Raw genomic sequence first — 12,227 nt, 5'->3', positions numbered from 1 at the left:
GTGGCATCTCAGAAACAGTGGCGACCCAACTCTTTCTGGAATGGATGGCTTTGCCATCTGAGGCATCTATGTTGACTTTGGCAGCCTTGGCCTTCAGGGGCCTTCCTGGAATCCCCTGGCTTGTGGTCACAGGTTGTCTCACGGGGCTCAGCTGCTACCTTCCCCTCCGGTGCAGATTTTACTGCTGCTTTTCTCAGCGGGGCGGGTGGAATTGGTGACTTCTGGGCCCAGCCAGCTAGTGAGAGCAGCAGGGAGTAGAGAGGGCAGTTCTTCGCCATGACTCCTGTTCTCTATTTAAACCATCCCTTTTTACCTTATTTCTGTTTGTTTGTTTGTTTGTTTGTTTGTTTGTTTGTTTGAATGATGCTTTAATTGTTATAACGTTCCATTAAAAACTGAAAATAAAATAAATGAACCATAGTTGCTAGCTCAGTCTACTTCACATGGATATTGTGAGAATAAAATGGGTGTGTGTGTTGCGTTATGCTATCTTGAGCTCCTTGGAGCAAAGGTGGGATATAGATGCAGCCAGGGGTCGCCGCTGTGGTGCCCATGGACACAGTGGTGCCCTTGAGGTTGTTTCCCAGTGTGCGCAAAGCCTCTGAGGCCCCTTTAATCCTGAGAGGGGTGACCTTTCCCCCCTTGAAAAGTACATAGAAAGAGGAAGCAGGAAGAGTTGGGGGTCTTCCCCACCTCCTCTTTCAGCTGCAGGTGCTTTTGAAGGCTCAGATTAATTCTACCGCGTCCTGTTTTTGTCCAGATTCCTTGGAAAAGTGAAGCCTGTGTGTGCACACTTTCTCCTTCTGTGTATCTGAGGAGACGGGGGTGCTGATCCCGATGAGAGGAGCATAGAGAAAGTGTTTCCACAGGCCCAAATAATAATGGTGGCTAAAAACAACAGCAACAACTGTTAGATTTCCTGCCTTCTGTCCACTTCACCACAGGGGAAGCAGGTGCTCCTTTAGGTGTGCTGGGCCAGCCCTCTTGGTGTTTGGGGACCTTGCTTTTTCTGCCACGAAAAGCAAAAGACTCCTACTGCAGAAAAATAAAGAGCTGGAGGAGGCTTCTTTTCCAGGTGGGAGGGAGGGAGAGGCGGCCTGCCTTGTGACAAAGGGACTGTGTCTCCTGTTCCCGGCAAACGCCTTTGATCAGGAGCCAGGAGGAGCATGTGGCTCCCCAGCCCCACCTCTGAGAGCTTCCTGTTTCTCTCTCCCCACATGGGCAGCTTGGATGTTTCCACAGCTTCCCCCCACATGCTCGGAACGAAGTTTAGTTCAGAGCTTTTGAGGGCCTGTCCTTTGGTTAAAGAAAATAAACCTGCCTGGAGAGTGAGGGCTGACTCTCCTGTTAAAATGGAGCGCAGGACGGCTTCACAGTCCCCCACACAGAGAAAGGTTTGTCTCCCTCCAGCTGGGTTGTTCCGGGTGGTGCATGGAGCGCTCACTCCAGCTGGTTGCTTTTGCGAAACAAGTGGAGCATGCGCTGTTGCGCTCAAGTTCTGCTTGCGAGCTTCCCATGGGCCCCTGGCTGGCTTCTATGAGAACAGAGTGCTGGGCTACAGGAGCCCTTGGCCTGATCCAGCACAGCGGTTCTTGTGTTCTTATCTTAACCTTGCTGTACAATATGCATTGGGATTTATCGCCCATGTTGTTTCTGTCTGGTGGCGGCTTTTGGACATCCTAGCTTCAGTGAACCTTTCAGCTGAGGAACAACTCTGCATTGCAGACAATCCTGATTGTTTTTTTGGGGGGTGAGGGGTGGCTGTTAAAGGGGTGGACAGAATTTAGACTGGGTTGCAGTGGCAGACCTCTGAAGGATTTCCAGTAGACCCTCCAGAGCTTGTAACCAGCACTGGATGCGACAACCCACGGAATCTGTTTTATTTGGGGTTTTAAAATATGCTTTTACATTGCTGCTTTATTGGTTTTAATGTTGTATTTTTTAATTAATACTGATTACTTGTTTTCATATTGTGCATTGCTTAAGGCAGCCTTTCTCCAACTTTGGGTCCTCAGCTGTTGTTAGACTACAACTCCCATCATCCCTGACCACTGGTCCTGCTAGCTAGGGATGATGGGAGTTGCAGTCCAACAACAGCTGAGGACCCAAAGTTGGAGAAAGGCTGGCTTAAGGAATAAAAAGTGGTTTATAAAGGCTTTTAAATAAATATCTGCACATGCAGATATTATGGGGAGGGGATTTCACTCTCCTCTGCTCAGTGTCCTGCATGGACAAGCGCTCCGTCATTTGAGTCCCTGGCCTGTAACCTGAAGTGATGCTTTCCAGACAACAAGGTTTCCACTTCAGTAAGAACTAGATCTGGGCAGTGGAACTGCCCCATTAAGGTCCCACCTGTGTGTCTTCTTCTTTCAGAGGGTGACTCTGCCCGTCATTGGCTCTGGCACTACCTCTGCTGGTCTCCCAGCCCTACCGATTCCAATGGGCACTAGATGCCACTGGGCCTTAGATAACATGGCAGCCACACTGGGTGATTTGGTTCACCTGAGCTCTGACTTCCTGGAGCTGAGCACTTCACGGGAAGGTTGCAAATGTTGGTAGCAGCAAACAGGCTGTCCTCTGGGAAACATGTCTGTTGCTATTGATCTTCCAGTATGAGGAACACACACACACACACACACACACACACACACACACACACGTAGGCTTCTGAGGAACTCCCAGGCTTCTTCAGAATACAGTTTAAAAGTCACTCTCAAATACCGTTTCCCTAAAATAGAGAAAAAACTGTTGAACGCAGACTAGATGAAATAGAGAACGTGCTGCAATTTATTTTGTATTATGACTTAACACATATAAATGTTTTAAGTAGATAAATAACTTGGTTCATTTTCTTCCTCTTCTGTCCCAAAAACTAATGGCAAGTTAAATGTATTAATTTAAAATAATGTGCACAACCTCGCCCCTGCAAAATAAATAAATCTGAATTTAAATAACTCCATCCTTTCTCCATCCAAATGCCAGGCAGTTGACCGAAAGTAAGGGGTCAGAATGCTGCTTCTGAAATCTGTTTGGGCTCAGTCTCTGCCGAACCTCCAGAGAATGGAGGAATTAGTTGCTGAGGCTGCGTGCACACTCACGTTTACTCTGCATCTCAAGTGCTCCCACCATTGGTTTGGGAAGTGGTGTACCCACAACGTTGGCCACAATCTTTATTGATCCTGTGTTTTGATGAATTTTCAAAATCTGAATTGAGAAAAAGATTGACCTAGCTGTGTGTAAAGTCAACAATGTGCACACAGCCCAGGGCTGCCCACTCTCTTTCTGCCCTGGAAGCTGGAACTTGGTGTGCAGAAGGTAATGTTAACATAGTTGTTCTAAGTATTTTAAATGAGGAGGAGGAGGAGGAGCAATGAGGACAGTTCAGATACCCTGCTTAACTGTGTAGCCACCCTGGTTGGACCTTAGCCAAGCCCTTCTCTCTGATTTCACCCTTCCTGCCTGTAATTTGACAATATTACTAATACTAGCGTACCTTGCAGGACTGTTGTAAAGTTTCCCAAGGCAATAGAGGCAAAGTGCTTTGAGCACCAGCATAACAATGTGTTCTGTAACTACCAAGAAAGGAAACAAGGCAAAGACAAACCAGATTATCATTAAAGGACTGAAATGAAGGCCTCTTTGTTTTCTGTTTTGACATTTCAAGTCCACTTGCACTGGCTGTGGGTTCCTTCTCCGGATCTCATGATTAAATTCTTATCACAGTGGCCACCTCAGTGCTCTCCAGCAAGTTGAGGGCAGGAGAAGCACTCTGTTGTCAGTGGGGAAGCATCTGCTTTGCATGCAGGAGTTTCCAAGTTCAATCCCCTGCAGGACTGAGAGAAAATCCTGCCTAAAGTGCTAGAGGGCTGCTGCCAGCCAGTGCAGGCAATGCAGTGCTAAATGGATGATTGGTCTGACTTGGTATAATGCTGGTTCCTGTGTCCCTAGCTTCCCCCACAGTTTTGAGCCTAGAATTCTGCCTGTGCCGCATTGATGCTCCTGCACTTGATGCTTGGATTACGCGGTGATCAGGCGATGGGTTTCTTTTTCTTCTAGCCCCTTCTCCAAACTGCACCACGGCAAAAGCCATTCAGGGAGAACATCTGTCAGTGGAGAGCCGTGCGTATTCAAAGGCTGGTTTTGAAGCAGCCTCCCCCGGCCTAATCTCTTGCTCCGTCAGTTCGCATGAGTCACACACAACACGAGTAAGAGGCAGCAAGGCCAAGACCACTTTGCCATAGTAACGAGATCGTAGCTGTGCTCGCATTAGCATCATCCAGTGCCCCAGCGACAGGCTGCTTCAACCGCTGATAATGAGTACTTATGGAAATTGTGTCTGGCAGCAGTTCAAGCCCAGGCGAGGCTTTCCTTGGAAAAGGAAGCGGCACTTTTTGACTTGCCAAGGGCTTCGCTGTTTGTTTTGTTTTTGTTTCTCTGCGCATTGGGCCTGTGAGAGGAAAGTGCTGTTATGCCCATCTCACAGGTGGTGAATTGAGGCAGAATGAACTAGACAAAATAAAATAAATCAGAGAAGGAACTCAAAAACTGACATGGGGTGGGGAGGCGGTTTTCTTTTTTGTCTCCCCCCAAAACCTCTGGATTCTATCCAGCTAAGTTTTACTCAGAACAGACCCACTGAAGTTAATGGACCTAAATTAGTCATATTCATTAATTCTGGTGATTCTGAGTAGGGCTAACCCTGGATATATGCAATTCTCTGCAGTTTCTCATAACGCTTACCATTTGCATGCCACATATTCTTCCATCAAAGGCAGGTGGAAAACAATTGAAGAAGTATGATTCAGACAGTGGTTGCAATCACATGTAACTAAACTGCAGCTTAGTGTAGCTTTGCCCAACCTAGTGCTCTCCAGATGTTTTGTACTACAACTCACAGCATCCCTAACCATTGGCCATGCTGGCTGGGGCTGATGGGAGTGTAAAACATTCAGAGGGCACCCGTCTGAGGGAGACTGATTTAGTGCTGTGTGGACAAGCCTCCACAACTCGGAGCAAATCATCCGGGTTGTGTCCTTCCTGTTCTTCCTCCTATATAGCCAAGTGAAGGAATTCTGACACATTCACTTTCACTTCCAAATAATTTCGGCTTCGTATTACGTGTGAACAGAGGGCTGTGGTTTACGACAAACAATGGTTAAGTTGCTAAACAGGTTAACTCCAAACCATGGGCTATGAAGTTGAGCTGGTATCCCTGCTGACCCTTCCAAAGCAACTGAAGTTGGGGTGGAAAAGCAAGACCCCCATCCTCCAACCCAAGTTCCCACAAATCATCCCCTCCTCTGTTTCTTCCTCCGTGTGGTGTAGTGGTTAAGAGCGGTAGTCTCATAATCTGGGGAACCGGGTTCTTGTCTCCGCTCCTCCACATGCAGCTGCTGGGTGACCTTGGGCCAGTCACACTTCTCTGGAGTCTCTCAGCCCCACTCACCTCACAGAGTGTTTGTTGTGGGGGAGGAAGGGAAAGGAGAATGTTAGCCGCTTTGAGACTCCTTAAAGGGAGTGAAAGGCGGGATATCAAATCCAAACTCTTCTTCTTCTTCTCCTACGGCAGAGCTTGCCAACTCAACCCCAATCCCTGCAGCACTGTGGGGCTTATGGCAGCTCAGCCCCATAGCATTCATATGTATTTATATTAGCTTTATATCCTTCCTCTAGGACGTTTGAGGCGATATACATGGTTTTCACACACACACACACACACACACACACACACACACACACACACACTTTAGCCTCACAACAACCCTGTGAGTTCCATTAGTCTGAGATACACGAAGCAGCCATGTGGGGTGCTGGGACCCATGTGCTGTGCACCTTGCCACCCTCAAAAATCTGCCTCTTTTGTAGCTGGGATCGTTTTAATTTAGGGAATTGTTTCTGCATATGAGTACGTGAAAACAGAGCTAAGAAGGGAAATAGTTTATTTTGGGCCAGCAACAACTTGCTTCTAAGAAGACTTCCCAGGTGACTGGCAAGTTTTTGTAAAGTGGATCTGTGACTTCACACACAAACACACACCATTCCCCTGTGCACTTGCATTGTAGTGACAGGAGCTAGTAGCTTTTTGGAACATTTGTGGGCTGGTAGCTTTTCATGGGCTTTTGCAAGAATGGATGCATGAATTCAGAAGAAAATGGCGTGTTCTTTATATTGCTGCTGGTTAGCAATTGCGCACAACCCAGACACTGTTTAGTCTACACTGTCTCTGGTGTGGAAGGTCTTCCTATCTCTTTTCTTGGAAAACTTGGATTTCACTAACGTATTTGATAAGGGCTAGGCCAGAAAGAAGCGGGTGTTTATTGTTGTGCCTGCAGGATGGGAAGTGAGGAACTGTTTGTTCTACCTGAAAGGGGGGGGGCAAAGGAGAACTCAACAGCTCTCTGAGCTCAGGTGGCCAAGTCAGTGTTTCCATCGGAACCGTTACATGACGTCATTCATTGTATGCACACACAAGGATAGCATTCATTATTGTGTGCCTGGCGACTGTGGGAGGAGGCAGCGGGCAGGTCCCTGCTAGTTTTAGTTATTCAGGTGTTAATGATGGGAAACAGCATCAGATATGAAGCACCATTCCTACAGCCCAGGTGAAGCCGTCTTTTGAAAGGCGTCACCCTTGCTGATCTTTCTCACCAGGTGTTTCATAAAGACCTGAAAATGGTGACTATGAGTATTCATCATTCATCCAGCACTTTTACTGTACAGAGTGCTTTGTTTGATGCCTTTGCCTCAATCACCCTTGCAATAGGACTCCTTTGATGGGTCATTATTATACCCATTTTACAGATGAGTGGGGCAGCTGAAATATAGCAACTTTTTCAATGCTTTGGCTGAGCTAGTTTTAACCTTTTTAACAACAACAACAACAACAACAAGATTATTTTGTTTATTTAAAAAGTAAACAAGAAGAACCAAAGCCCTCAAGCCTAACTAAAGGACATAAGAATCATGCCAAGATAGACAAGAAGTCAATCTAGTCCATCATCTTTGTTTATTATAGCTGGTCAGTAAGATGCCTCCAGGAAGCCCATAAGTGCAAGTATCTAAGCACAGCTCAGATGGGGCGTTACTGAGAGGACCCTTTGCCCCAGAGTTGTGCTTAGCCTGTACTTAGCTCCCCGATTGTGGAGAGAGGCTCGCCTGGTGCCATCATTACATCTCTTTAGATGCCAGGCAAAAATTATTCTTTACCCAGGACTCTTGTTAGTATTACAATTATTTTACTATTAGGCTGTCTGTCTGTCAGTATGCCTTTACTATCTTTTTATTATGTTTCTATCATTGATGTTTTGTAATGTGTTTCTAATATTGTACACTGTCCTGAGATCTTTGGATAAGGGTGGTATATAAACAACAACAACAATAACAACAGCAGCAGCAGCAGAATCCAGGCTTTGAGTGTTGTAGCTGCAGCTCTCTGGAACCAATTATCAGCTGAAATCCGACCAGTGGCTAATGTGATGATGTTTAAGCATCTCCTGATACATTTTTGTTTAGGAAGACTTTCCCTGAGGTGTAACTCAGCCATTTACAGAATATCAATTTTATATCTGGCAAATTTGTATCATCTGCCAGGTTTGGGGTAGCATTAAACTAGCTGAAGATGACCCATAGTAAGTGCAAGGAAGAGCAGAGTAACTTAGTTGTTAAGGCCAGAATTCTTCAACTTTGGGTCCTATAGCTGCCCATCATCTCCAGCTTAAGCAGTGGTCAGGAATGGTGGACGTTGCCATCTGGGACCCAAAGTTGAAGAAGACTGGCTTAGACCAATGACCAAGCAGACTCCCTGCCCCAGTTCTGCTGCGACCATTGGCATAATTTCATGCAGGTGGTGATTCACGAGGAGGCCAGGGAGCTTCCTTGTACAAGTCAGATCATTGGCCCATGTAGCTCAATATTGTCAACACCTGACTAACAGCAGTGCTCCATGGTATCCGGTATTATTCTCTCACAAGCTTACCTGGAGATGCTGGGGATTGAGAAAGAAGGTGGTCTCACCTCCTTTTGGCACCAGAGGTATGTGACTCCTGATGGATTTATTCCCAAAGGAAAATGGCCCTCAAAAGATAATGGTTGCTTCCCCCTGCTCAGCTGATAGGGCTTTGTACTCGGCACCAGACTTTGATGCATCGATTCAGGTGTGGGGAACCTTTGGCCCTCCAGATGTTGCTGGAATAAAACTCCCATCAGCCCTGGCCACTGACCATGCATGCTGGGGCTGTTGGGAATTGTAGTCCAGCAATATCTGGAGGACCAAAGGTTCTCCCACACCAGCATTGATACTTAGCTATTGCATTCAGTTGTGTAGCGGCCACTAAGCATTTAAAACACAGCTTCTCCCTTTGAAACACCTGAGGCCCAGGGTTGGACCCTTTCCTGATCACCACTCCTTCTGTGTTTTAAAGGGGAAAGACATGGCCTTTTAGCCACACAGGTAATTAATGTTTGACATGGAACGTGTCTCTTTTGTACTCTTGTGAAAGCCGTCTGCAATGTCCCTAATATTGCCTTAGACCTGAAAATACATTTTGTCAAAATGGTTATTAAACGAGAGGAAACTGCTTTTATCTTGGTATTGGCTGTTATCAAGATTAGTTGCAGCAATTTTCCTGTTCTTGCAATTCAGTATTATCACGAAGGTGATGTTTCCATTTCTGTTTGAAGGGGGAACGTCTCAGTTAAGTGTTTGGCAATGTGTGTAGGGGTGCACCACTTTTTAAGAGCTTTTACTTGGTTGCTTTTAACAACCCACACAACAAGCTTTTCCCAGCATACAAAGATGCAGTGTAGAGAAGCATCTCCTTCTAGAGAGTGAAATCTTTCCAAAAAAAGAAGATGGCGATAACCTTAAGGACATAAGAAGGTCCTGCTGGATCAGGCCAGTGGCCCATCTAGCCCAGCATCCTGTTCTCACAGTGGCCAACCAGATGCCTGTGAGAAACCAGCAAGCAGGATTCCAGCACAAGATCATTCTCACCTCCTGTGATTTCTAGCAACTGGTCTTCAGAAGGATTGCCTCCAGCTGTGGAGGCAGAGCGCAGCCATCGTGGCTTGTGGCCATTGATAGCCCTCTTCTCCTCCTCCATGAATTGGTCTCATCTTCTAAAGCCTTCCAAGTTGGTGACCATCACTGCCTCCTGGGGGAGCAGGTTCCATAGTTTGACTATGTGCTACATGAAGAAGGACTTTGCTTTATCTGTCCTAAATCTTCAACAACTCAGTTTGGCAAAGCACCTGCAGCGTTAGCTATATCAGGAGGATGAGACCCAGACAGTGATTCATAAAAAGCATTTACATCAGCCTATCTGACACATCAGGCTGAAATAGTTAATCATTGGCTTGTCTCCTGGATCTTTATGTTGCCTTTCACCCCCAAGTCAGTTTCCAACTGTTTTACAATAAAGCTAGCCAAAACAACAATAAAAAAGTTGAAATAAAACAAAAAGTAAGAGCAAAAGGGTAGAAATTGTCAATAAAAGTGCAGCAACAACAAAACATTATCTGGTTCAGAGGTAGCCTTCTTCTGAGCTGCCAGTCTCTGGGGAACAGCAAAGGGAGAAGGCTGTGTGTGGGCTTGTCTCCTTTGTACACACCAGACATTGAAAGCATATGGCTTCCCCCAAAGAATCCTGAGGACTGTAGTTTTTTGAAGGGTGCTAGGAATTGTCATTGCGTGAGAGGTAGACTCACGTTTGCAGTATTCTTTCGGGGGAGCTGTGTGCTGTAAAGGTGCTTTAAATATGTGGGTCGTGTGCTTCCATGGGCACATCCTGCCAGCCGCTGTGGGAGGCAGGAAGCTGGATCCTGAATCTTGGGCTTGATCCCACTTCTTGTTCTTTTGTGGTTGCAAAATATCTTAACCTTGTTTATGGAATGCCATGAGAGACAAACATCCAGCCCACAGAAATGCACCAGTGGATAAAGCTGCTTGTGAGGCCAGTCCAGCTTCCCAATATGATGGGATCTGAAGCAGGCCTGTGCATCTCATCTTCAATTCTGGAGAGGGTCAGCTGAGAGCAGGTGCATCCTAAGAGCTTGAGGACCATTTCTTACTCCCTTGTATTGGGGGTCGTACCACTCTCTCTCTGGCAGCTCTGAGAGACATACCCAGCCTACAATATCCAGCTAACACTGAACAATATCACGCTAACGTAGAGCAGTGCTACCAAGAATGCAGGCATCCTACAATACCTACAATAAACTAGGCTTTTAAAGCAAATTTGCTTTCAAAAAAGAAAAAATCTGTTCTGCTTTCGACAGCTGGTCATTGAAGCCCTATTGGCTGCTGGTTAGAAATCTCACTCAGGCTTCTCAGATTAGCTACTTGGCCATTCATTTTCATGGCTGATGAGAGCTGGAAACTTGGGCGTGGATGTTTTTTATGGAAACTGAAATACCCTCAGGGTGTTTAATTCTGGCTCTATAGCAGATCCCACCTTTGCACAGCCTTTTAATGAAACCATAGAATACTCTCAGCCCTGATCATCAGCAGTGTTAATATTTGATGGCCTGTAAACTTTAAGAATGCCAGACTCCCATCCAGTCAAGCATCTTGTTCTCACAGTGGCCAACCAGACGCTGCTAGGAAGCTCAGAAGCAGGACTGGAGTACAGCTGTCCTCTCTCCAGGTGTGATTCCCAGCAGCTGGGGTGCAGAAGTACTGCCTCCAACACTGGGGGGTTGGGGTGCTACCGCTTGTTAGAACAGTGAACATTTCCTTAAATACAGAGCTATAGGGTGGCTTCTGGAAACCTATCCAAAAAGCTTGCCCTGAAACAGGTTGCAGAAGGCTCATGTGGTCCTCATTCTCCATCTGTAAATTTGGAATATTAAGCACTTTCCTTCACAGGACTGTGAAGCATAGGACACTGGCTTACCCTAGTTCAAACTATTTGCCCCTCTGGTCCAGGGTTACCTACTTCGACTGGCAATGCCTGCCCAGGGTCACGGACAGAGAGGCCTTGCTTAGCATTCTCTACTTCATCCTCTTCTTGCTGCTGCTGCTGTTGCTGTTAATATTGACCTGGAGCTGCTAGGAGTTGAACCTCAGGCCTTCTGTAGCATGGAATGGATGTGTAGATTTTAAGATGGTCTGTGTACTGGGGTAAAATGCATACAAATGACTAAACAGTAATGATATAAAGGGGACCCCATGTGAGTTACGTAATAGAGGATGTGTGTATCCTCCATGATGCCATCGTGGGAACATAGGGAGCTGCCTTATCCTGAGCCAAACCATTGGTCCATCTGGCTCAGTATCGCCTGTGTTGATTGGCAGAAGCTCTCCAGGGTTTCAGGAAGGAGGTTTGCCCAGCCCCACTTGGGAGACACCAGAGGATTGTCCTTGAAGCCCTTCTGCCTTTGAGACAGATGCTCTATTGCTAAGCTGTGGTCCTTCCTATAGCTGGTCCTTGAACCTGCAAGAGGGCAGTCCTCACCACAACTTAAAGGAGCCTCACAGTGGTCAGAAATTGGTTTTAGAGGAAGCATCCCCCAAACCCAGTTCTCTCCATTCTTCACAGGCAAACTCCCATCCTGGCTTAGCTCCAGGCTTGCACACCATGCTTTGTTGTCAGTATTCCCTGTCAATATAAATCCAGGTACCTGGGCAGCCCTAAGCCCCCACCAGTTTCAGGAGTGGTCATTTCAACCCCCACCCCCAAAAATAACATGTTTCTACCCTGGAATGGTAGGTTCTCCCTCCTTTCATTTACATTGTGAACCGCCTGAGACCTACGGCTGAAGGGCAGTATACAGGTTTAATAAAAAGTTTAAAAATAATAATACCCTCTCATTCCCCCCTCCCCCTCAACTTTACTGATATTGGGAATAACGGCAGGAAGATGTTTTCTCAAGATTTGCTTCTGTCACCCTGTCTTTTCCAGGAGAAAGAAAGGAATGCTAGGAGAAAAAAGAAAAAAGCCCCCACCGTCCCAAACGAGGAAACGGCCTTCCCTCCAGCAGCCGAAGACGAGGAGATGGGGCAAGATGGGTCAGGCACCAGTGGCAACGAGGAGGAGATGGCTGAGGATGCAGAAGGTAAAGTACTTGCCCCACTTGTTCTGTCTGAGGTAGACAGCTAGGTAGACGGGCAACTCTGTCTCACTCTTGCTGTCCTGCCAAGGGGAATGGCATGAGAGGCTTTCTCCGTAACCTGGGAAATGTCACTGCTTCCGTATGTCTGCAAGAGCAGTTGCCCAGCAGAGAAGGGA

General features: G+C 46.6%; 1 protein-coding gene across 23 annotated transcripts in view; it reads left to right on the top strand.

Moving 5' to 3' along the window:
- NCOR2 (nuclear receptor corepressor 2) overlaps positions 1 to 12,227 on the top strand; it is a 343,395-nt gene that overhangs the window by 245,803 nt on the left and 85,365 nt on the right. For all 23 annotated transcript variants that reach the window (XM_081892760.1, XM_081892767.1, XM_081892762.1 and 20 more), the window contains one exon: positions 11,901 to 12,054. In XM_081892760.1, coding sequence (XP_081748886.1) covers positions 11,901 to 12,054 — 154 coding nt within the window. The remainder of the gene's footprint in view (positions 1 to 11,900; positions 12,055 to 12,227) is intronic.

Source organism: Podarcis melisellensis (assembly GCF_964234715.1).
Source record: "Podarcis melisellensis genome assembly, chromosome: 16".
Classification (NCBI taxonomy): Eukaryota; Metazoa; Chordata; class Lepidosauria; order Squamata; family Lacertidae; genus Podarcis; species Podarcis melisellensis.
Note: the sequence above shows the minus strand (reverse complement) of the source record. Positions and strands in the feature narration are given on the sequence as shown.